This window comes from Aulostomus chinensis, chromosome 3 (assembly GCF_037954235.1).
Source record: "Aulostomus chinensis isolate RoL2024-O1b breed Wild chromosome 3, RoL_Achi_v1.0, whole genome shotgun sequence".
Taxonomy (NCBI): domain Eukaryota; kingdom Metazoa; phylum Chordata; class Actinopteri; order Syngnathiformes; family Aulostomidae; genus Aulostomus; species Aulostomus chinensis.
Genome location: NC_141322.1, coordinates 22,200,048 through 22,225,239, shown reverse-complemented (window position 1 = coordinate 22,225,239; position 25,192 = coordinate 22,200,048). Strand labels below are relative to the sequence as shown.

Below are 25,192 nucleotides of genomic sequence, written 5' to 3'. Positions count from 1 at the left end.
CATGACACACAAAACTCGTATAACTTTACTCCACGTGGTCAAATCTTCATGGAAATTGAACATGAAAGTGCCTCAATGGCGCGCCCCCCGGAAATGTTTAGAAAAAATTCTCCCCACACCGGTGTTTCATTGGAAAATCGGTAGGCCTGTGTACCCCAACAACCCCTACAAAAAACTCCATTGATGCAATGACCTCAGGCTAACAGCCTGAAGACATCCACAGGTCCATATTGACCCTTAATCAAGTGCCAATTTTAGTGGTTAGAGGACATAAAACAAATGTCATGGACATCAAAATTGCCCTGGGCTGTCAACACCTGTTGTAGAACAACATAGTGTACAATGTGCATCTTCTCTAGCGCCACCTGTGGGTACAGGAAGTGACCCTTTACACCACATTGTTAGCCCACTTTTTCATGTAAATCCAAACACTGTGGTGTTCCTCAACCTTCATGATCTACCGAACTGTGACATACCCAAATGTGCATGCCTGGGCCCGCTTACAGTGTCTTGTAGCTTTCTAGTTAATTTTCATGTCTTTTATTTAACTCAAACAGCCCGCAAGGATTCTTTTTACTGAAAAAGATGGAGTGCCATCCCTCTCAAAGCAGGGTATCCTGAGCAAGCTTGAAGCCAAAATTCCTCAAGACAAATGATAAATTAAATATTTCACTTTCAAATATTAAGTTAAATTACATTGGAATAATGGATTGAAATAGAACATAAATAAAAGGAGACACAAGTCACGAACTGCATCTTGGATAAATTTAGATTTTGTGTCTTAACTGATCTGGTGTGGCTGTGTGCCAGTTCGGGCTCCCTCTGGCGGTTATTTCCGTTCACAACCCCGTTTAACACAGACATTTCAGTTTAACCTAGACGCAGACAACGGAGAAAAAAATCAGCTTAATATATTTATTTTTCAAATCACTTATATACCCGACGTAAAAGCCCTGCAATTGAGCTACAAACACCGGGATAAAAGTTTTTTTTTTAATTAAATGATTTTATTCAGGCAGGCCATAGGCCGCCTTCACTTGACGGAAACATTTAGGGTCCTTCTGCTTCACGTGTGTCTGCGACAAACGTGTAGAAAGACAAACATGCCGAAGTCAAAGAGGGACAAGAAAAGTAAGTAGACAAAAGTTTCAATCGTGATACGTTTAAACTTAAGAAGCGGTTACGTACTTGTCGAGCCAAGCTTGGCGGCGAAATATGAACAAAATTGCTGGAAAATGCTAACGTTAGCCTCTCCTGCTGGGGTAAATGAAACGATACGTGGGCTCTACGGCGTGTTGACCTGGTTGCTGCTGTCTTAACATCATTTTTATTCAAGCAAACTAACGAACATATTCTCTTTATGCTCTGTCCGTAGTTTCATTAACGAAAACGGCCAAGAAGGGTCTGGAGGCGAAGCAGAAACTAATAGAGGAGGTGAGTGTTTCCCACACGTCTCGGTCTCGCTTCAGGATGCGTGTCTTTTCAGTGTCAGTTGTTGACCCAAGCTAAGAAATCGCTGTTTTCCTTTATTTTTCCAGTTCCGGAAATGCGTGGACACCTATAAATATTTGTTTATCTTCTCTGTGGCTAATATGAGGAATAACAAGCTGAAAGACTTGAGGACAGCATGGAAACACAGCAGGTAATGGTGCTGACCACCCATGTCTAAAGCTTTACACAAATCCTGTAAACGCTGCCCATTCTTTTCCATCTTTAAAAATTCTAGGTTACACGAATATATAAGTATTTTTCATTTGACATGTTCATCTGCTGGACACCAGTTCATTTTTACAATTTGTGCACAAGGACGTGTTCAATATTAATTTTTCTTGGCGTGTTACAATTTTAGCCAGGATCAGACTTAAACATTATGTTCCAAGAACCTTCTCTCATAATTAGATTTCACTTAGCCCCGAAAATTTACTTTCACCAATGGATATGGGAAGTCTTCTATTGTCAAACTCTGCATATTATCTTTCTTTTGTTTTGGAAAAAAATGTTTTCTCTCTCCTCATGACAGATTCTTCTTTGGCAAAAATAAAGTTATGATAATTGCCATGGGCAAAGGAGAAACGGATGAGTACAAGGATAACTTGTGCAAGGTAGGAAAGAGTTCAGGTGATATCTGAAATATTGACATTCATCACATCTGAAACTAAATGCACCATTTATTCAAATTTTGTACAACTAGCAGTTCACAAGCTGTCCAGGTCTTCTCATCAGACCTGATAGACTGACCAGTTAAAAATTTTTGGCATGGTTGTCCATTTATCATCTTCATCTGTTTATCATGGAATTGATAAGTTGTTGCAGTTCTACTGCAGTTAGTCGATGCTTGTGATCGTGCACAGGTCAGCAGATATCTACGAGGAGAAGTCGGTGTACTACTCACAAATAAAACCAAGGAAGAAGTGCAAGAGTAAGTCCTTTTCCGTTTTTGTGGTCACATTCCAAATGTTTTCATTAACCTGTTTAACAGTTGTTGTCTGTCCACAGGTATTTCAGTCACTTCAAAGAGACCGATTATGCACGGGCGGGCAACCAGGCACAGATGGACGTTACTCTGGACGAGGGACCCCTGGAACAGTTCACTCACTCAATGGAGCCTCAGTTGAGGCAGTTAGGACTTCCAACTGCTCTCAAGAAAGGTATCATGACATGTTGGAATATAAATGACACTTTCACAATTTGATATGACTTCAGTATCTCAGGTCTTTTTTCTCCTTCCATTTCTCTCAAAGGAGTGGTGACACTGCTAAAGGACCATGAGGTCTGCAAAGAGGGGGACATACTGACCCCTGAACAGGCTCGTATTCTGGTGAGTGCTGGATACATTTCGCTTGAGAAAAGTTTGTCCAAAACACACTGCTGTTTGTGGGATGTGAGTGAAATTCTTTCTTTTGTCATTAGAAACTGTTTGGTATCGAGATGGCAGAGTTCAAGGTGCAGATCAAATGCATGTGGAGCTCAGAAACAGGCGAGTTTGAGAAGTTTACTGACGAGGAAAAGTCGATGCAGGATAAAGAAGACGATGACGAGGAGGACGGCGAGTGAAACGTGTTCAGGTCATGTTGACCAATGGAGGGATTTTGAATCTATTATGACTGACATCACTGCACCCCGAGACGAATCACATCATGTTTTTCACCCCATAACATGAACTTTCCTCCTTCACATTGAATTTTAGCTCTGGACTGAGTTGTTGTTCAGCAATCACCAGGACTGCAGTCAAGGTGAATGTGTACATGTTGATCCCATGTAAATACCAGCGCCATGAAGAGCTGAGCTGCCATCACACACCCTGTCATTCAAGAAGATTTTTATGAGAGAAAAAAAAAAAAAAACCCATTTTGTTGTGATAAAATAGCTTTGTTTTTAATGCTCAACAATTTAAGACAAATTCCTGAAAAGGTGGTGGTTTTTTTCTTCTTCTTTTAAATCGTTTTTATAAATTAAACATGAGGTGCTGTGATGCACTAACAGGTATCAGATCATTTCTAAGGAAATTAGTAATTTCAGGTGCCATGAGGGCAAAGGAAGGCATGGTTCTCTATACACATTTGCATAATTGATTGGGACTTTTGGGCCTCTTAGCAGATTTGGATTCTTAGCGGAAGTAGTTTGGACACTCGTGAGCTACAAGATTCCAGGCTTCGTTGAAGGTGTCGACCACCCTCGCATCCAGAGGACCCTCCTCTGCAGCAGACAGGTTCTGCTTGAGCTGCTCCATGTTTGACATACCAATGATGACGCCGTCTCCCAAATCACCCTGTAACAACAGAGGTCCAACACAAAACGTGCTTTAATTATGCAATGTATACATATGTCCTCGTAATAATGGATTTGATAAAAGCAAAACTAATGACATGCACTGTTGGATGATTTAAAACAAGCTCTTAAAACTGAGTGAAGGCCTCCTGTCATCCAACTGCTGTAGAAATCCTCACTCAGTTTATAGCCATTGTCTGTGGTCAGTAAATGTGTAACAAAATATTGTCCTCAGTCCCTGCAGAGGAGGTAGGTACCTTAAGATGGGAGTGGTGGTACATCCAGCGCATGGCAGCAGAGGTCAGGGTGGGTTTGTCTGAGCCGTACACCGTCTCCAAGGCCTTCAGAACCAGATCCATGGCCTGGAAATGACTCTCCTTCCAGTATCTGGCACCAAAAGGGAGGGATTCTTGGTCAACATGCAAATATAAATACAGGGCAGAAATGCCTCACTATCAAAAAAATTGGCTAAATTATGGTTTATGAGGTAAAAGGCTGGTGTTCCACCTGTCCCTATAGGCGGCGGCCCAGCTGTTACCAAAGAACCGTCCAGCAGGCTGGGAGCCATCTTTGTCTGTGTAGTGATATTTTCCAGTGAGAAGGCCACCTGGCAAAGAAGCAAAATTTAAAGTATAGCTGGTATTCCACTTCTAGTACGAGTACAGTAGATTGTCATAACTGTAAAAAGTGTTACATGATTATTGTTGCAAGATTGGACAAACACTAATAACAAACTTGACCATATTTGAATGGAAGTTGGTGTAAGAATTCTCACATTTGACGAGTTGATGTGAAATGATACCAGGCATGTCTCCAAACTCACGACTAATGTCTTGGCATATCCTGTTCACACTGCCACTGACGTGCAAATACACTGACCTACGTGCGTGTGTGAAGACTTAGTGGATCCAAACTAGCTGCGTGTCCATAACTCATGTTGGTGCAATAAAGCGTGCAGGCAAGGCTCCGACTGGCTGCCTGCAACAAGCTAACCCAGGATGTCACCACCTGCAGCAGGTGTCAGAGCATCTTCATCAAACTGTGTGAGTAGTGACTGCGAGTTGCAGACATGCAGTACCTGCTAGGGGATTGTATGCGTAGAACCTCATTCCATAGTACCTCAGACATGGAAGCAGCTCTGTCTCCACCTGTCTTGTAGTTGCGTTGTACATCCCCTGGAACAATAGTCACAGATCCAGCAAAGAGCTGTGAAGGTATAACAGTAACCTGCTACACAGCTATGTGAAGTAAAATTGGGTGAAATGGATGAAAACAGGTTTTTATTGGTTAAAAAATGCTTTATCATAGCTTTTTAAGAAATGGGTGAAGATTACCTGATACACAGTGGGAACAATCCAGTTGTTGTGTCTACAGATGCAAACGATTTCAGCCACTTCCCATGATGCATAGTTTGAAAGACCAAACTCCTTGAATTTTCCCTGAGTGATATTTAAACATTTCATCATAGTTTAATGAAATATAGTCAGGAACTTGGCAACAACGTGATTGGCTTAACAGCTCCATCTTTACCTCCTTGTGGAGCTCATTGCAGGCCCTAAGAGTATCCTGGATGGGGGTTTGGTGGTCAGGGGCATGCAAGTAGAACAGGTCTACACAATCAGTCCGCAGCCTCTGCAGAGAGGTTTCAAGCTGGGAACGCACGCTCTCGGGTTTAAGTGTCTTCCCGTCCCAGGGGTTGGCCTTGGTAGCGATGCTTACTGTCACAGAAAGAAGCTGAATTAAATAACACGTCCTTTAACATCCGTCCAGCAGAAAACAGGACACACCGATATGAGCTTCTGTGACCTTTTCCCTTCCTTATGATGTAAGGAGTTCAGAACTGTGCCTCTTACTACACACTCCAATACTGCAGGGGGCAGTATGTAGCGGATGAATACAGTAAAAGAACGGGATCCGTAGAAATATGTCCAGACCGCAAATATATAATCCCATGCAACAGACATACTTTTGTCAGGCAAACAACCGGGCTCAAGCTGCCCTCTCTAATTGTAACACCTGCAGTGGATTTTATCACGACTCTGATTTACTGTAGTTTGGCCACCAGGTGACGTAACAATTTCTTAAAAAAAAAAAAAAGTGCCGTTAATTTCACACTTTGATGGTGCAAAGTCCTCCAGCAAACCAACGAATTTCAACACAATCGTTTTATGCTGAGTAAATTAAAAAAGTGAAAAAGGTAAATAGCCGGTGCATCCCTACTATCACACTATGGGCAGAGCTACTGGTAACTAGTGACTCACAACCCCTTTATATTGTTTAAAAATGTGCAAAACAAAGTTTTAATATTTTTGAATCACCAAACTTTATAAAACGTAGGTAACTGAGCCTTTGAATCAAAGCAAAGGGGAGGATCAAGATGTCCTCAGTATGACAGACAAACTGCAGCTACAGGTTGGATAGCAGGTTAGTTTTGCGTTCTAAGTCAGGCAACTAGTTACCAAAGTGTGAACCGCTGGCTCACACGGGTGTAGAGGGGGAGATGTGCACGCCTGTGAAGGGACGTTAGCGCTTGTCAAGCTAGCTCCTCTCACCCGCCTCAGGGAGATTCATGCCTCCAATGATGGTCTCAGACTTCCCGTCCACGTACATGAAGGCCGTGTCCACCTGCTTGTGTCCTCTGCCCAGGAACGCCTTCACCATCTCCAGGCTCTGGTCAGCGTCGGCTCGACCACCGAACGCCATGGACCCCAGTAAAGTTACCGGCCGTTTAGCAGGAGACGCCGACATGTTTCTGAGAGACACGAACCTGGGTAACTGCACCAGCACGTCTGTGGGGATGCGTCTGTGTCGGAGTGTGTACAGTCCCGCTGTTACTACACACTGCATGCTAGTGTGGCACCGAGCTACGAGGGTCAGAGGTCGAGCTCGAAGTGGTAATTTAGGGAGCGTCGTGAAGTTACTTAACCGATTTAAAACGGAACTTTCGCTTATTTTTTTTTATCGATTTACACAACCGCCATTCGGATATTGGCCTCAGTCAGGGTCGAACAAAGTCCGTTGGTCGCGACCACCTCCCGCTGCTGCTCTCATTTACGTTGGGGTTTTCTTCGTTGCAACACTTGCAGAGTTCGCGTCAGATGACGGACCCTGCAGTTCTTATTCTCAGCCACAAGGTGTCAGTGTATTACCAGGCATCGAAGACATGGTCAGAGGATTCTTTTGTCTCCGGGAGGCATGAAGTGTTATCCTTTACAGTTGGGGGGGTCCGACATAGTCACCGGGGGAAATGAAGATCCAGCGACCCTTCGGTTGCTAGACGGCCACTGTACCTACAAGCCAAGACATGAAGTCAAGATTGACTGTCTAAAGCACATCCTACAATTAAATGATACAGTAATAACTTCTTTTTTTCAAAAGCCTGTTTGAAATATAAGGGTATTTTTTTTTATTATATTCTAAATGGCTAATCAATCATATGAAGTTTTTGATATGTCATCCAATACAAGGCCAGATTGAGCTATGAGTGAGGTTTTGGTCCATAATGAGAGCTGGGGCCCCACTAACCTGTTGACCCCTTCAGACCCCCCCCCCCCCACACACACACACACACACACACACACAAACGCCTGTGTGTCGGGATAGTGATTTTAAAACCCAAAACATTTTGAGTGTCCAAGTGTACCAAACGGAATGTCTGTCTGGTCCCGTCTTTACAAAAAGCTTGGTAGTGTTTATGTGCTTTGTGGTATTTCCTCTGAATAGGGTCATTACAATCATGTTAGCAAAAATTACCCTTTTTCCCTTTTCTTCAAATCCCAAATTACTCAGCATGGTAACAGTGAGGAATTATTTACCCATGAAGTCCCCCATCATGTGTATTCCAGCACCCTTATGGCTCAAGCGCTTTAGCGCCTTTATACATTTGTAGGTTAACATTTAAGTATTTCTACACTGCAAACCGTATTACCATGTGAAATAATGGCATTGTAATTCTGCATGAACCCTGTAGTGTTCCCTGCAGTTTCTTTCTTTGAGGGAAACCAGTCACTTTTGATTGACATCATTTGTACTCATTCCATGGACATGTCCAGAGACTGGACGCATTTAGGACTGCTTTAGGCTCCATGTCACCATTATGTTTTAGTACTGTGCCCACAAATATGTCCTGAGCCACACTGAAGCTCCACTTACATATTTGGAGTCCATGCAGCTCAACCCCATCACTGTGGACAGAAGTTCATCAGGGGTCCAGAAACACACAGCTTGGTTGCGGCAGTGACACTCACATTGCTTACACACACATCTTAATGAGCCCTGCTAAGCGTGAGTGTCTCTGAGATAATTAAACCAACGTGCAACAGTAAGCGGTGCTGAGGGGTTGCAGGGACAGCAGTGACCCCAGACTCTCAGGGGTCACGAACACACATGTCCGCAATGAAAGCTTTATTTAGAGAGCGGCGGTAGTCGGTCCTGGCGGCTGACCTCTTGACCGCACCATCACCAACTCTTCGCCCTGCAGAGTGACCACTAGCTGCTTCATGACACCCCCCCCCCCACACACACACACACACCTCCCAACATCCTCAGCTGCTCCACGTTTTATAGCTAAATCACTGTGCTTTTGCTGCCTAACCTGGTTTACATAACAATTTTCTGTGCCTGGATTGTTCTGCCACAGTTCTTCTAAATTCTGTCACACTGGTCGAGGGATTATCGGCTATATTATAAGTCTCCATGGAAACATTATAGCGCCGTTATCAAAGGTTGCGTTGTGAATTAAACCAGTAAGAACGCAGGTTGATGGAATATTTGAAAGCGCCTTATAGAAAGTGGGGACCACATGACATTTTGTTTTCGAGTGTGTGTGTGTGTGTGTGTGAATGATTTTCTTTTTGCCGTTTCGTGCGTGTGTGTGTGTGTGTGTGTTGCAGTTTCGATAGCACGCTCTATTCGCCGAGTCAATGGAAGGAGGCGAGAGCGCGCAGTCCGTCACTCTGCCAGTTAGTACAACATCTGCCGAAGCGTAGGTGAAAACTGCTGTTTCCTGTCAGTGACACACACACCCTCACTCACACACACACACACACACACACACACACCGAGAGAAAGAGAGAGAGGGTGAGAGTGAGAGGGTGAGAGAGAGAGAGAGAGAGAGAGAGAGAGAGAGAGAGAGAGACAACAACACACCGCGTGTGATGGCTGTGTCACTTTTGGAAGGTTTTGCCGAAGATTTTTTACGCGCCACTTAAGTTTCTTGACCACTGGAGTTTTCTTTAATTCCTGCTCCCTCTCCAAGTTAAGAGATTTATAAATGATATTTAATTACCGGATAAACTGAGCTTTGACACTAATGAACGAGTTTGCGTGTGATTCTCATGTTTGAAAACTTTAATACGCGAGGAACATGGGTAGTGTATTTTTGTCTTTTTTATTGATATTTATTAAAGAGGCCGAGGCGCTCCGTCATGGCAACAATCTCCAGTCATATATGTGAGTATTGTTTTTAATATTTTACTTATGTATCTACACAGTGTCTTAGAGGACGTTTGCTCTTCAAGTGTCTTAAAGTTGTTGTTTTTTTTTTGGTGTTTTAGAAGTTGAAGAAGAAAACCGTTGCTTCACCTGCTCAAGAGCGATGAACCATTTATTATCCATCTTGTTTGTCATATTTGCAAATATCTGAAACCGCAGCTGCGTGAGTGTGTCGTAGATGCTGCAAGTTCCTCCATAGTATCACTGTAATTTCCATGATTACAACCTCCATGTGGATGCTCGCTGCTGCCGCATTCCAACTCTGTCAGACGCTGTTTGTTTTAAGCCCCTCAAAGTGAGGAGCCACTCATTATGACAGGTACCCCCCCCCAAAAAAAAAGGAAAAAAGAAAAGATAAAGAGCATGAATTTTGTGAGTGAATATTTTCTCCTTTCATCAACTATAAGCCCTTACACGCAATCATGTGTTCAGCTGGGTTGGCGGCGACTGTTGTTGTTTATGTTGCTTCCAGATGATAAACCTTCCTGTCCGCATGTGGACGGTTGCCAAAGATCTTTTAAAACCTCTTTATAGTCACCTGTCCTGTCAGGGAATGATAAGAAGACATCAGCATCCCCTCTTCTGAAGCGAAACTTTGTGTAAGGGGGCAAACATCTCAGCTGAGGGCTCCCATAATTTACTGTGTGTGTGGGTGTGTGGGGGTGTAAATATTAATGGGCTCCTTTTTCTTCTCACACAGACAAGACTAAGCTAATGTTTTTTGTGTAATGTACATTTCTGTTTCATTCATTAACTGTGCAATGAGGTGATAAATACTATCAGATTGCACATTTCACGCTTTTGTTTCCCAGCAAACGTGGTTCATATCTGACACACTGTGAGGTTGGAGTTTGTTTTTTGATCCTCAGCGTTTTTGCTTTCCACATTTTGAACTAAAGGGAAATAGAAGAGCGCCAACCTTCACCAAACTGACCTCAACCAAACTTTTTTTTTTTTAAAGCGCTCTTTTGTTACTTTAAACAAATCTGCCACAATTTTTATAGTTTTTCCTTCGCCCGCACTGCACCCCTGAGCCTGGTTGTTTCCATGTAATCCTGCTAACAGACAAATGACTCTGAAACATTGCCTGCCTGGCAGGAGTGAGAAATGAGACAGAATATATTTGCCTGTCGTGTGTCCATCCAACCCCCTTAAAAGACATTGTGGGAACACATTTCAGACGGTCAATGTGGATTTAAAGGTTAAGTTCAGGTAGTAAGAAGCTCAAGGTGAGGTAGAAAGAATTTCCCCTCAGACTTTAACGAGACAAAACCCTGACATCACCCTGGCATTACGTCGTCGACAACTAAAACACGTGCAGTCTTTGTCCATCTGTCTTTGCTGCACCATTTAAGTGATGAACATTTTGACATGCTAAGTATTTTTTTTTTTTTACTACTTCTTATCTTTCTCCAGGCCCAATGTGTGTGTGGAGAGGGAGGTGACGCTGGTCGCCCAGAGGCAGCCGTGTGTGCAAGCCTTCACACGCATGGTTAAAGTGTGGAAGCAAGGTTGCGTGGGACAGTCATGGTGCATGGGATACGAGAGGAGGTGAGTACTGCACCTCATTTCTTGTCATAAACCCTCCCGTCTTTACCTGCAGGCGATGCTGTGCTTTCCTGATAAAGCAACGCTGTAATTAATTGTGTTACACCATTTCCATGAGTCATGCATAGTTTTATCAGAGAAGATTCTTCAGTGGTCTGGCAGGACAAATATTTTACTCCTTCATCTTCTCTTTCCTCTTATCTGCTTTCCTCTCTTGGTCATGGTCTGTAATGACAGCCTTTAGCCTCTCCTGCAGTTAAGTGCAAGGTGTAGCCTCACTTCACTTGGGTTAGCAGCGACTGAACACACAGGCGTCCCTGCAGCCAACATTCCTTTGATGGAGCGTCCAGACTCTGACATCTCAGCCTGGGACTGAGAGCAAGCTCCAGGAGCTGCTGGGGCGCTCATGCTCGTTTTCGCTGCGTTATTTACTGCGTCGCAGAGTCAAAGGCTGCTTTGAAGGCAGCAAAGGCCACAATTACTTGTAAACAAAACATGTTTCCGCGATGCATAATGATTGCGGTGGTGTGGCAATGAGAGGGGTCCCAAAGTACAGGGATAGGCAAAGTTCTCAGAAGTAGTGTCTGCCAGTCTCACATACGTCTGGGAATTATTTGCTGAGTACCGTAGCACTGCATGTCACTTAAAGTGCTGGGCGTCATCTAATCAGATTACAAGATTTGTTTGTTTTTGCAATCTAATCAAATCGCCACATGAAACATTAATAACCAGAGAGGTATTCTGCACCATTTCACTGGCATGGATCCGCCCCAAAATGTAACGGCCTCTCCCTTGGCCCACACTACGCCCCTCCACCTGGTTGAGTGAAAATCAGGAGCATAGTTCATTGATGCTGCTGCTGATGATGATGTGATCATGTAAACAGATTATGTCCCCACAAAATCAGGGAAAACTGGCACACACACACACACACACACACACACACACACACTCAATAAAAACTGATCCTATAAGCTCATACTTGCTGTATTAGTGCTATTACAGCAGGCTTGATTTGAAGGTTTTAACTTCCTGTTTGTCGTGCTGACAGGACGGCGTACTACACAGCCTACAGACAAGTGTACAGACAGGATTATCAGACCGTGTACAAGTGCTGCCCTGGATGGTCTCAACTAAATGGGGAGGCTGGTTGTCTGTATCGTAAGTATCTTCATCACTTGTGTTCATCTGTTTTCTTTTTTTGAAAATACATGAATCCCAGCCATCAGGTGAGAAACAGAGAATATAACACTCAGGCTGAGGAGGCGGGGGTTCAAACATCACCTCAGCCTTGGCACACACAGCTGGATCATAGTCTTTTTAGACAAAGGTCAAAGGGTAAAGAGATGCTTTGCCCATCTTGACTCATCAGCAGGTGTTACCCGTCAGCACCGTAGCTGAAGTACTTGTGTTGTCACGACAGCACCACAAGGTTTGGATGTGTATGTTGGCAAAGTGTTGGATGTGTTGACGTTCACTCAGAAACTGCACAGTAGAATGTAAAACTGAGAAACTTTGAGACTGCAGGAGTTCAAGAGCCATGGGAGGCAGTTGGCAGCCTCTTGGCAGGCAGCATCTCGGTGTCTATTTAGCAGCTGAACAGAGGTCGCATTTCCATCAATGTATTTTGATGTATCGCGTTAAAAAGCTGTTTTGAGATGGCCTAATTTCGTCAAATGTTTTTGCTCGCTTGAGGTGGTTTTAGCTTTGTGATCAGCTGTCACAAACGAACAATCACAACATGTTCAACTGACAGGAATTCCTCAAACTTTTCTCCGGGTTTTCCAGGTAGACGGCTGTTGATGGCCAACAGACATCCTATTGTTCTTCCATTACTCTCTGTAAAAGCCATACATAACCCTGTCCTTATCGCCGTCCTTTGACAAAATATGCATCGTGTACTTGCACTTCCGGTAGACAGAAATTTAACTAGTTTCATTTCCTTTTTTGTAACGTTTTTAAAGTTTGCTTGACAGTTCATTGGAAACACGACTAGCGGTCACTTCAGCTCCATATCTCCTCGTTCTCTGTCGAGCTGCTGTCCCATACGTTTCAGTCTTGGCTCTGGTCCACGATGTCCGGCCTCTCATCTCATTCAGAGGCATGACATTACAGTCCAGGTCAGAGGATTGCATTATGGATATAAATACAGACAAGTCCATCCAGTCTTACGCCAACCAATCGCTATCATGGCCCCCAAAACAATACCCATCAGTTCATGGTACCCAGACCACCGGCTGGTACCAGTAGAACAAAGACACCCAAATGTAAATCTCCCCACTGTAAAGCTAGATCATGGGTGCATGTATGTAGAAGTAGCTGTGTTGGTCACACCGGGGCTTCCAGGGCTGCTCATCTCCTGGTGGATAAGCTTAGCTTCATACTGCTGGGACCAAGAAGCCTCCTTTGATGGGATTTTACAGCCACTGATCCAGATCCCATTGCCTGCATACCATAGACAGACCCTTGGCAAAGCTCTCCTGTAAACACTTTGTCCCCTGTCCCAATTTCCCCTGTTCTCCGTGCCCTAGCGGGTACCAACCCACATGTTTAACGCCTGCCCGGCCCTCGCACAGTTACTGTACAGTCAGGACCATTGGTGTGCGGGCTGGTCCTCTGGGATGGACGGAGAGGAGAGGAGGGAGAAGATCCCCCTGGATGTGCCTGTCATCAGTGTCTTATTATGGCATCTATGCCCTCTTCAAAGAGCTCTTTGTTTCCACCCAGAAAGTTTCAGTATTAAATTATACAAGAATGCATCGTGCTATCTATCCAGTCGTCAGTGCTCTGTTTTAAAACACGTCTTAAGGAGACATTCCTGAGGACAGTGCAGTGTCTCTCCTCATTTAAGTTGATGGGGGGTTTGTTTCTCTTTTAGCGTGACAATGGTTGCTCTTTTCGACATGAGGCAGGGCTTTTATCTCAGTAACCAAAGACGTGACAGCACTTTGAGATGGGTCAAACTAATCACCCTTTTCTCTGAGCCATTGAACCAGGATAAAAGCAAACCCACAATCCTCTCTTCTTCTCTCTCTCCGTCTCTCTGTCTCGCTTTCTCCTGCGTACTTTAGTGTGAGCGGTGCTTACTGTACTTCACTCAGCACAATGTCATCTGTGGGGACGTTTTCAACAGCACAAAAAAAGAAAAATAAGCTGTTTAAAATGTACAGCTTTAGCAAATCCTGTCAAACTCACACCCCCAAAATATCTCTGTGGCACCTCTGTGGTTTCTGTCTCGTATTTCTGTGTGTCTGCGTGTGTTCCCTCATAAAATTTCAGTGTGAGGTCATTAGGCAAATGACCTGTGGTTATTGTGAGGCACTTGAGGGTCTAATCATGTTGTTGGTAAAGCGCACACAAAGGGAGAAGCTGTAAGTTAAATAGTTGGACCATCAAGCCCTTGGCCCTGTCATTAGCTCACCAGTGTTTCGTCTCATCGTAAAGTTGCTTGGATTTTTTTTTGTTTTTTTTGTTATATCTTCAGCATTCTTTGCTTTGCATAATGAGCCTTTTTTTTGAAATAATATACCTCAGCTCAGCAGATGTCTGGTTATTTTCACATTTTATACGCTTCTCTCGTTTTCCCCATCTTTCTGTTAAGGTAGCTGTCATCTCACATCGGAGCTTTGAGTTTTTCTGTTGACATATTTGGCATGAATTCCGGGTTCTTCAACATTCAGTGAATATTTTAGAGTCAACAGGTTGCTTTTTTTCAAGTTCTGATATATTCCAGTATTGCAAAGAATGTTGAAAGTAGAGACTCAGTTTTGAAAGGCACGTTTTTTCACTATGTAGGTTTACTTTGCTGCAATTAATTATTCTTTTCTCTATCAGTTCGCCTGCAAAATGGTTTCTTGTTTAAAAACTTGATGGTTTAGTCTTGGAATGTCAGAGTCAAGTGTGGCAAAAATGCAGATCGGTCCAAGATGAAGTCTCCAAATGTCCAATTCTCTCTGACCCACGGCCCAAAATGTTCAAAAATCAGACGATAACAGCTAATCCTTTGATTCCTGACTCTAAATCCAAGAGGGGTCAACATTTCTGTTAAAAGAATGGCAAACATTCACTATCAAAATAGTTTCTGATGGAATAGAGCCACATCTATTCAGAGCTTTAAAAACCTGTTGGTTTAGAAAGACCGAATGCAGCATTCGAAGGAGCCCTCCATATGCAACTGGTGACATTTATACACTTTGAAAAGACTCCAAGAGGCTCGATGACTATCTGGCTCTCCTGAAAGTGAAGAGCTCTTGACTTTGTGACAGCAACTTCCTCCACTTAAATATTTGGAGGTCCATCGAGTCAGTGAGATAAACCTTTTACCTCAGCCTGCAGCCACGGGCCGGGGGAGGATGGACAGGGTCAGCCGGGAGTGGAAGCAAGCAGTTATGTTGATTGATGGCAACAATAAGCTTTGTGACGGCACCCGAGGAACGGGGACAATGGCTCCTCCAGTTTGTCGTCCTGGTTAACTGCTGAATAGGAACTGGCCTCCTTTTGTGGTGGGACCAAACTGGTAGAGGTGGCTTCATGTGAAATAGGCTCAGTAGCCAGAGAAGAGGAAATGGTCTGGTGTCTATCCATGGGTGGTCTTTGTGTGTGTGTGTGTGTGTGTGTGTGTGTGTGTGTGTGTGTGTGTGTGTGTGTGTGTGTGTGTGTGTGTCGTGGAACACACCAAAAACCATGTCTGTGGTCTGTGAATCATATCGTGCAACAGTGAAGTAACATAGTGCGGTAACAGCGGTAGATATGATCTGACTCCATCCTCACAAGCGCCCCATATTCCTTTGGTTCGAACAAGTAACATGATTTTTTGTTCTGTAGTAAGTAAATATCACAAAAACTTGAGGTTTGTTTGATGATGATGATGACGGCTAGAAGAACGCGCATCCTTCAGTGGGAGCAGATTTGTACAAATAAGAGTCTGGCAAGCAGATATGACTCAAGGACCACAGACAGGAAGTACACACACACAAACACACACACACACATCCCTGTGATTATATCTTTGTCAGGACTTTCATTGGCACAATGCATTCCCTAGCCCTTCACCCTAAACCTAACCATCTTAACTGACTACCTGACCCTAAACTTGACCCTAAACCTAACCAGAACCTTATTCTAACCCCAACCCTAAAACCAAGTCTTGACCCTCAAACGGCCTTTTGAAGATAATCTCGTCCTCAATATGCAAGTAAGCAAGTAAAAGAACACACACACACACACACACACACACACACACACACACACACTCACACACACACAAAGAAATGTGATGACATGGCTGACCAGTTACAGTTGTGGGTGTGATGATGACCAAGCAAAGTCCAAACTGATGTTTCTACTGAACATCTGAGGTTGAGGTTCTATTGGACACACGATGCATTAAACCATTTTGTGTCCAGTACTATTTTCTCTATAGGTGACCAATTGATTTTGTGGTTTAATTCCTCCCCACAATCTTCTAAATGTGTTTATCTTTTTCTTACAACTTTAAATGCTGTATTTGTGATTTAACTGGTGCTCTATGTGCTTAGCAAATTCCCATAAAGCTTTCATTCATTCATTCATCTGTTATTAATATGACTGTTATCCTATTTGGTCTGAAGGATATTCATGTCTTACCTTGTCTGATCCATATCTCTGGAGCATCTGTTGGAAAGAGAATCATGTTGAAGTTTTTTTTTTCAGTTACTATTTTCTCTACATGACGTCAGTACTCCCATACACTGATCAATAAGACTGTAGAGGAGTCAGTGTGAGGCAGATGTGAGTCCACACTGGCACAGAAAAATACCCCAGATATTCTAATTACAGGTTCTTGCACACTTGCTGAGCATTATTGTTCCTGCTTTGTAAAACCGACCTTGTGTCTCGCTTAAACGGTATTTAAAGTCTTTCAAAGAAACCTGTCTGGGATCATCTGAAAAAGCCAGCCCTGGTTTTCACAAGAACTCTTTGAAATGACACATTCCTCCGCAAAGCAAAACATGATTTGTTACTTCAAAAATACAGTGCCGGGCTCTGCTCGCACCAATTACGGCACCAAACAGAGCCGTGTGCGTTGGCTTTTGTGTCTGTGAATTGGCCTAAATGTGGTCTCCCTGTGGGTCGCACTCTGGGGGTTAAACACATCGATGGAGCCTAAACAAACACACGGCTGCCCCCGTGTTGAAGTGATCATCCCTTTCAGATGCTGTAAAGGGTGACACCTGCTTGTCGGTTTTCAGTCTCTCGGCACGAGTTGCTGACCCCTGCTCTGTCTGTCTCTTCTTTTTGTGGAAGCTGCTAATCCTCTCAGAGAAGGTGTCTTTGTAATAGAGTTCAGGCATTCACTGAGACAGATGAGAGTGAGTTTTTTGCCACGCTGCATGCCACATCAAGGAATTATTTCAGGAGAGATTACCCAGCATAAGGGGCTCAGGATGGGATGGGAGGGGGGCAAGAAGGGCTCTGGTGAGTTGCCAAGATTCTTGCGTGTTTCACATCTCAGAAGAGAGACTGAACATTCCCCTTCTTTGTCGCACCCTGAAGTGACTCGACGACACAGCTGACCTTGTACTTGGTTGCTTGTTCTTTTAAAGCCTTTCACCAGAATTCAGGAATGTCCTATTAATTTGATCTCTCACAGCTGGTGGTAATATTGTTGAACCTGGATCTCATTTAAACTGTACAATTAAACCCGGTCGCTCAGTAAAGTTTTTTTCTTCTTCATTTTTTGCTTTCACCACATCAAAATTCCCTTTCATTAGATAATTACAGAGTCGGGGCTGTAGTTGTTCTGTACGTAGGAGCCCAGTGGTAGCTTCTATGTGGTCTGAGCAACTGGAAGTCATCATGGATTATGGATTGGATTAACAGTGGTGAGGTGGTCTTCCTGGATGTGTCGGATTTCACTGCTTCTACTTAAAAAAAAAAAGTATGGGGTTATTGATGTATTTTATGTGTGACAGAAGAGATATTCTTGATGTCTCTTTTGTTCCTGTTTGTCCAGTATCGTGTGTGTGTGTGTGTGTGTGTGTGTGTGTGTGCCCGCGCGCATATGTGTGTGCACGCGTGTGTGCACGCGCGCATGTGTGCGTGTCTTAATTGTAGCAGTGTGTAGTCCAGCTATTCAGCAGTTGTCGAGAACCGGGCCAGATGAAAAGCGGATGTTTAGGCTGAGGTCCGGTCTCAAAGGAGTTGTCTGAATCTGCTGACAGACATGGATGAAATGACTCTGACTCATCCGTGATTATTAGAGAGCACTTCTTCTTGTCCACCTCCTTTGTCTGGATATGTTATGATATTCCCTGTGGCTGACATGACACAGTCAAAGCCTGATTACCTGAACACGTCCGCAAATTTCCCACAGCATGCATGAGCATCTGCACTTTGGTCTTGATTTAAATCATCTGGCGATGCCTCTATGTCTGGGTGTAATTTATGAAGGACTAAACTTGCCAATAGATAAATACAAAAAAGTAGAAATAGATATACTGTCAAGTTGGACAATAACAAGATTGAAATCAAACAAACTACTTAATTATTTCCCTATTTATACATCTGTGTTTTTATTAATTCTTTTCCATTAATGAAGGGTTGGCCTCTGCTGAGAGGTCAGGTCACGTATTACCACTCAGACTGTAACGGCTGTCACCTCACTTTTTATTGCGAGATACCAAACACTCAGCTGAACATTCTGAATGTATCTGCTCCCTGATTTGTTTCCTTCCTTTTTCACGATTTTTTTCAATCGTCGGATAGGAATTGTGCTTGACTTATCAATAAAGTTTCATAAAATGGGAAGAAAAATACACCGCATCATCCCCAATCTTGAAACCACATAACTTCCTTCACCCATTGTCCAAAAAATATATCATATTTACTGTCATTTAACGAGATCTTCACATTTAAGGAGCTGGATGGGTTTTCTTCTTCAAGTCAGTTTGTTAGATTGGGAAATGACTCTGAAAGTTGTTTTGCTTCAGTAGTGGATCTTTTACCCGGCTGTCCCATTCCAGCAGGGCGAGCAGAGGTCACTCTTGAGTTTCTGTCCATGCCGTCCTGGGAACATTGATATCATTGCTGTAACCATATATGGCCAATGAATAGCGTCAGGAACAGCAGAACCTCATGTGCTGATCAGTCATGCAGACTCTGGTTGGATTAGATGGGCAGAAAAATTCATGTCTGGCAGAAGATGCCAGAAGATGTTGCAACTGGCTCTCGGATGACTTCTTCACAATCATCTTAGTGGGGATTGGCATTCAAATTCCTCTTGAGATGAACTGGACCGTGTTTTTCAATCCCAGTATCTTCGTTGCCAGCTGGGGAGAGCGATGGTTCCCCGGAGCTGTCATCATTACTCTGCTGTTGTGTTTTAAACAGCCTCACCACCTTGAGGATGAGCATGCAGGCTGGCAGACTTGAGCACACGTGTACCTGCTCACACACAGCTGTAGCTGAAGGACTGTCATGATTAATGTGAGTGTTGTGTGAGCGTATGGAATGTGATGGTACACTTCTGAGGTGGATTCACATGTTTGGAGATACCCAGTGGCGCTCGCTGTTTATATGTCCTAGATTCTTTGAATTTCAGGTCATAATGAGTGAGAGGAGGTTGACTGGCTTGGATTTATGGACGTGGGGCCGCTAACTCCTAGAGATGGAGGAGATACACGCTCCTCCTGCGCTCTGATTTTACTCACTCCAGCACATGTATGATCAGGGTTCATGACAACGATCAAAAGATCACTTAAACATCAATCAGGTAACGTTCACATCCTTGAACAGGAAACATCACATCCTTGTACAGGAAATCTAGATGTATTCCCTTCATTTTACAGTCTCAATCTGTGAAACTGAAGGTTTATATTCCTCAAAGTAACAAAAAAAGAAAAAGGGAACCGTGCTGCTCTACACATGGAGAACAAAGTATTTGATTCCTCTTTCATAGCGTGAATGGAGGAGCATCAAAGCTCCTCTTCTGTCAGGAGTTAACAGGCTTTGATAGAAAGAGGTCAGTGTTGGAAACTACAGATGTTGATGTGACAACAATCAGGTGTTTCTGCAGCACTCACCTGTTCCTCTGTCTTTCTTCTCCTAACACCCCATCTGTCCGCACGTTGCAGCGGTGTGCAGCTACGGCGTGTGCTTCAATGGGGGCCAGTGTCGGGAGGGATCTACCCAGCTATGTGACTGCCCTGCAGGGTTCAACGGGCCCAGCTGCCAGTACGGTGAGTAGAAACTGATCTTTTGTTTTCTTTTTATGTTGATTTTTTTTTTTTTTTTTACATTCTGGTCCAGTTCTTATTTTTCTCCTTTCTGCGTTTATGCGCCTTTGCCATCCATCTGTCTTATTCTTGTGAACGCACTTTGTCAAAAACACCTTGAAGGAATTTTATCACAAATGTCATCTCAAAAACGACCTGATTGGACTTTGTCTATTAAAGGTCACTGAGATCCAACAAAAAGATGATTTTAACTCAGTAATTCATACTCTGATTTAGAAAAACCGTCTCTCAAAAGTGAAAAGAGGGATGAAGAATCAAAAGGTCAAAGGTCAAATGCACAGTCACCTCATAGTGTTCTTGAAGAAAAGTTTTCAGGCCATGAGGTATGAAAAAAATCATTTGAACTGCAACTTGCCTGGTTTTCTGGGACATAAAACTCCAAGGGCTCTAAAATATAATCCCAAACATTTTTCACTTTTAAAATGTAAGAATCAAACATCTGTCTACATATTTCATATAGGAATTTACTATCACGCAGTCTCATCAATATATATTAGATTTACACTTGTTCACTTTCCTTTATTGGCTGTAGATGTAGAAAGAACACTGATAAATAGTCACAGTTTTGTAGAGACCATTGAGAGTGACAGTAGCTTTCTATTTGATGAATAAAACCTCTTTTAAGTCTTTGCTGTCGCACGCAGTTCCGATCGTTATGAACCAGCTCCTCCAAACGCCGCTCAATGAGGGATTGTTGACCTCTGCTAGTGAATCTTATTACATCAGCAGTTGGCTTCTTAAACAGCAGCTCAAATATTTTATCAGCAACTCCATTGTTGAATTTGAGCTGTTGAAGTAAAACAGCGGCGGGCTCTGTTGTTTTTCTGATAACACCACACGACAGGAAATTCCTTTTAGTGTCAACCTTTGACTAGGATCATCATTTTAGGTCCTCCTTGACGCTGCAGGCTGTGCTGCAAGAAAAAAAATGAGGTCAGACTGCGGAGACAGTTGGAAATCATGGGACACTTTTTTGTTTCCATGGGCTATCGGGCAAGCAGCCTGACATCCTGCCATGCAGACTCCTTCTTTCACTCTGGATTTTCTCAGAAGTTGTCTGGTGCAGCAGATGTAGCTTCATGACACCTGTTAATGTATTATACATTCCCTCTGTCCTTGGTTATTGTAGGGCTCATGATATGGAATCCATGGCTGACAGCCCCTCTCTATGATCTGAGCTCTCTTGCAAATCGGAATTGGCTCAATTCTGATTACTTCATGCTTGACTGATAGACTTAATCACTTAATCTGGGGCAGTGTAGAGGATCCCTGAACGCACATGTCCAGTGAGATGCTGCCGAGCTCAGTTTAAGGCTGTTGGGTGGCTTATTCAGGATGGGAAGAGTGACGCTGTCAGCTGAGCATGATGTTAACGTGCAGTTACATATTTCCTCAGCACAAAGATCCACTCTCTGGTTGTATATGTGGTTGAATGTTGTATGTGAACACATGCTTGCTGTCCATAATCTCCAGTTGTAGCTCGTCAGTCACTCTGATCAGAGGAACCCTGCAGCAGGGTGCCATATTTTCCCTGACATGTAATGATGTGTCACAGCATGGAGGGGTGACGCAAAGGGCTAGAGATAAATGTTCCCATTTCACTAAATAAAATTAAAATAAAACATAAATGTTTCATGATAAATTCTGCCCCTACCGCTGATTATTCTGCCATGTTTCCAAAAAAGAAGTACAGAAGGGGTTCTTGCTTCTCAGAACCATCTCAGAACCCATCGGCTATCAGATATTTTGAGGCATGCAGCCAGCAAATATCCAGGGCCAAGACTTTCTCTTCTGTTGTTCTGCTGGATAAAACTCACGGTCTGATTAGCAACTTGAGATGCAAGACGGAGTTGAGAGACGACTTGTTTTACCTGCATGGATCCAAAGCCCTCTCAAAAATGATTCATCAACACAGACGACAAATCAGTGCCCAAATGAAAAGCAAAGCGCTTCCGGCCCTAAAATCTGTCTCTTGACTAAATGTATGACTGAAACAACGTTTTCATTTTTGGAGTGAAAATAAAACACTACCAAACAAGTACATGCGGGCACCATATCAGTTGTACACACTATCCAATTCTACTTACTTTTTTTTTATAACCATCTAAGTACTTTAATCTATAAAACTCCCTTTCCTGTCCTTTTGGTTCAAACATCACCAGTTAAAATAGACTCAGATGCCGAAGTTCTACTTCTAGCAAGTCTTTCCTACTACCTACACATACACTCTGATTTACATTCAACTGTCTTTTGTATCTCATGTGGGCTCTCAACCCTTTCAGCCTTTAAGCTACACTCTTCGATATCAGTGCAGCCATCAACTACCCTCCTCCCTTCTGCTTCCACACACTGAGATCGGCCACCATTGTTCTGCAGTGTGAATGATGGCTGTCAATGGGCACCTAGGGGCCCTGGCTGGCGGAGAGCTATGCAGATAGACCTCCACACCCTGATCCTCCCTCTATTGGAGGCTATCAGTCCGTGAACACTGTGGCTCTTATATTAGCCTGTGACTGGTACTGAATGCTGAATGAAGGGTGAGGGGCTGCTGCTGGCCTGACTAAAGGCAACATGTGGAATGATGGCAGAAACACAGCTGCCCCCTGTTGAGGTCCCGCATGTGCCAAAAGCAGGTCACTGCAGAGTCAAGAGGGCAAAAGGGAATCGCTGCAGGCTGAGTGCAAATTGGCTTATTGGGAAGAGCAATAACATCACTTCTAATGAATGAGCCTGGTCACAGAGTGACGGCTCTGATGTATTTAGGAGCTGTTACAGAAAACCTTCCACATATCATCGTGCTGAGGCGCTGTCACAGTCTTGAGGTCTGAGTAAATAACATCACTTGGTTTTACTCGCGCAAGCCGCTCTCATAATTCTGCCACCGCTGCGGTCTGCAGGCTTCACACAACTGCAGGTTTTCTCTTGTCATGTTCTTGCTTGTTGACGGTACAAGCTGAGACCACAGCGCAGAAAGTGGCTGCAGAGTTGCTCTTCACTCGGAGATTCACTCAACGTTCAAACACTTAGATGCTCGGCACTGTGATGAATCCCCCTCTGAAGCCCGTTTGATGTGGTTCACCCTTGTTTGTGTACAGTAATTGGTGCGCGCACGCGTGAGTGTGTTTATGTCTTTCAAAGGGCCTATTAGTCTGCCACTGCTCTCAATACTTGTCTAGAGCTGTCATCTGTTTTGCTTTTTAATGGCATTTTGTCTCCGTGATGCAGAATACAATAACTACTGCTTTTTACAAGAAGGCAAGATTTGTGGCTGTTGGCTTTGTGGGACATTTCAAAGATGGAAAAATATCCTCCCTTTTTTGAGAGAGTCATCTGCCTCGCTTTTAACTTTCCAAACCAGAACACTATCATTCATATTAATTGACATGATTGATGTATTTTTGACAGTAACTGATATATTGAGCTTCCCAGTCTCACAGAAATCGAAACACTGATATATGGTGGTGGCACATCTGTTAAAATGAGCTCCCATCATTATAAAACAATGCCAGTAGAAAGTCAATTGGGAAGTGTGGTGAAAACAAAACCCCTGGTTTCAACAATGTCCCACTCTCGGCAGCAGTTGATATTGATTTGTGGTTTAAGAAACTTTATTTTGCCGTTATTCACTGATAGCAGCTTCTGGAATTCACCATTGACTGCTGGAAGAAAGAGTTTTATGATCTATCAGTACAACTTAGGTCGGCTAAGATTTAGGAACAAACCCCCCCCCCCCCCCCCCACAGGGTTAAGTTTAAGAAAACATTGTGGATGGGACTGAACAAACACTGGTCAAACACCTATTTTCTAAGTCAGTCAATTTTTGGGACACAAAGGGGCCTAGAACACTCAACTCCCACTTCAGTGTTTGTTGGGTATAAAGCAGGACTCAAACGCTTGTCTTCCACTGCCAACTGTATTTGTTGGGACTTGAACGGGACGAGAACACCAGTCTCTTGCACGGTCCAGTGTTTGTTGGTTCCACCCACCATTTCAACCTGCCTTTGATACAGATATTCTTGTGCTTCATGCCGCCACCACACAATGTGGCAATGTGGTATCTGGAAGATCCTCCGTAGTAAAGACCAGAAATATGATCAACTTTTTACAGAAGCTGTTTTTATCATGACTTTAAGTCCACTCTGACGCCTAACGTATCTGGACCCGACAAGTTGTTCTGTCTGCTCTGAAATCGTCTCTTAAGAATCTGCTCTGTGTGTATCCAGTGGGATTTAAACGCTTGCTGCCTGATGCATTTGGTATCCAGCCTGTCACCACTAGACAAGTGGTATCCTCTGGGATCAACAGCTTCCAAGGCTTTTAGACCTCTGGGAGGGAAGATGTCTTCATACCAGCAAACATCTGGGCTCAGAGACAAACAGCCACACAGGCAGGCAAACACTCATTGTAACATGAAACCAGCAAAGTTCAAGAATCTTTGACCCTGTTATGGAGTAACTCATGGTTTCCGGGAAAGGTACAGTCAAAGACATCTAGAACAGCATTTATTTTGTCATAGCGTTAGAGGAAGATGTGATATGAATATCAGGGGTAAGCGATATCAAATGAAGTCTTACCAAACAGATGTAACCTGGTACTGCATGTGTTTATCAGGCTTTTGTTGATAATGCTCAACCTGTGAAATGCTTCACTGAAAGAGTTTTTTCCCCCGTTACGGTAATTGTGTCTCATTTTCTTTCCCTGTGTGAATGATATGGGACTCATAAGCTGCTATCTTGGCTGGGTTTGGGGGTCATTCTGGTGCCAGGAGGACCGGCTTAGTTCTAAACATCACACAGGACGGACCCTCGACTGATGGCTATCATCATTATCATTATGCTGTAATCTCTGCCTCCGCGCAGCCTGCCAGTCCCAGTCACCTTATCTCTTGAAGATTTCCATCAGTGCAAATGTTGCAGTGGAGTACAATTTTTTTTTTCAACCACATTACTGTTGACTGAAATAGAGCTTCTTGCTTTTGATTTATGCAACCTCTTAGCAGAGGACAACACATGCCGCTGACATGTTTATTGGAAATGGGATATTTTAATGGAAACCGCTGATATAGAGGCGATTGAGTTTTCTTTCCAGAGACACACAAACGTGAACTT

At 43.5% G+C, this 25,192-nt stretch overlaps 3 protein-coding genes across 4 annotated transcripts in view; 2 read left to right on the top strand and 1 right to left on the bottom strand.

Annotated features, from left to right (window-relative positions):
* The first annotated feature begins 1,004 nt into the window (after positions 1-1,004).
* Positions 1,005-3,480, top strand: mrto4 (MRT4 homolog, ribosome maturation factor). Of its 2 annotated transcripts, none has more exons than XM_086199709.1 (8): positions 1,005-1,131; positions 1,376-1,434; positions 1,539-1,642; positions 2,021-2,102; positions 2,352-2,419; positions 2,497-2,648; positions 2,742-2,818; positions 2,911-3,480. In XM_086199709.1, the coding sequence occupies exons 1-8, from the start codon at positions 1,104-1,106 to the stop codon at positions 3,052-3,054; spliced, it is 714 nt and encodes a 237-aa protein (XP_086055835.1). In that variant the 5' UTR covers positions 1,005-1,103; the 3' UTR covers positions 3,055-3,480. The 2 variants fall into 2 exon arrangements, with proteins under 2 accessions (XP_086055835.1, XP_086055836.1); XM_086199710.1 differs by lacking the exon at positions 1,005-1,131 and adding an exon at positions 1,198-1,262.
* akr7a3 (aldo-keto reductase family 7, member A3 (aflatoxin aldehyde reductase)) lies at positions 3,349-6,842 on the bottom strand. Its single transcript, XM_086199708.1, has 7 exons — positions 6,321-6,842; positions 5,299-5,486; positions 5,103-5,207; positions 4,847-4,943; positions 4,276-4,375; positions 4,026-4,155; positions 3,349-3,769 (listed from the first exon to the last, which is right to left on the bottom strand). The coding sequence occupies exons 1-7, from the start codon at positions 6,613-6,615 to the stop codon at positions 3,608-3,610; spliced, it is 1,077 nt and encodes a 358-aa protein (XP_086055834.1). The 5' UTR covers positions 6,616-6,842; the 3' UTR covers positions 3,349-3,607.
* A 2,017-nt stretch (positions 6,843-8,859) lies between these two features.
* The window catches only part of megf6b (multiple EGF-like-domains 6b), a 57,916-nt gene continuing 41,583 nt past the window's right edge, over positions 8,860-25,192 (top strand). Inside the window, exons 1-4 of the mRNA XM_086199706.1 lie at positions 8,860-9,219; positions 10,678-10,812; positions 11,861-11,970; positions 19,923-20,027. Coding sequence (XP_086055832.1) covers positions 9,134-9,219; positions 10,678-10,812; positions 11,861-11,970; positions 19,923-20,027 — 436 coding nt within the window. The 5' untranslated portion in view covers positions 8,860-9,133. The remainder of the gene's footprint in view (positions 9,220-10,677; positions 10,813-11,860; positions 11,971-19,922; positions 20,028-25,192) is intronic.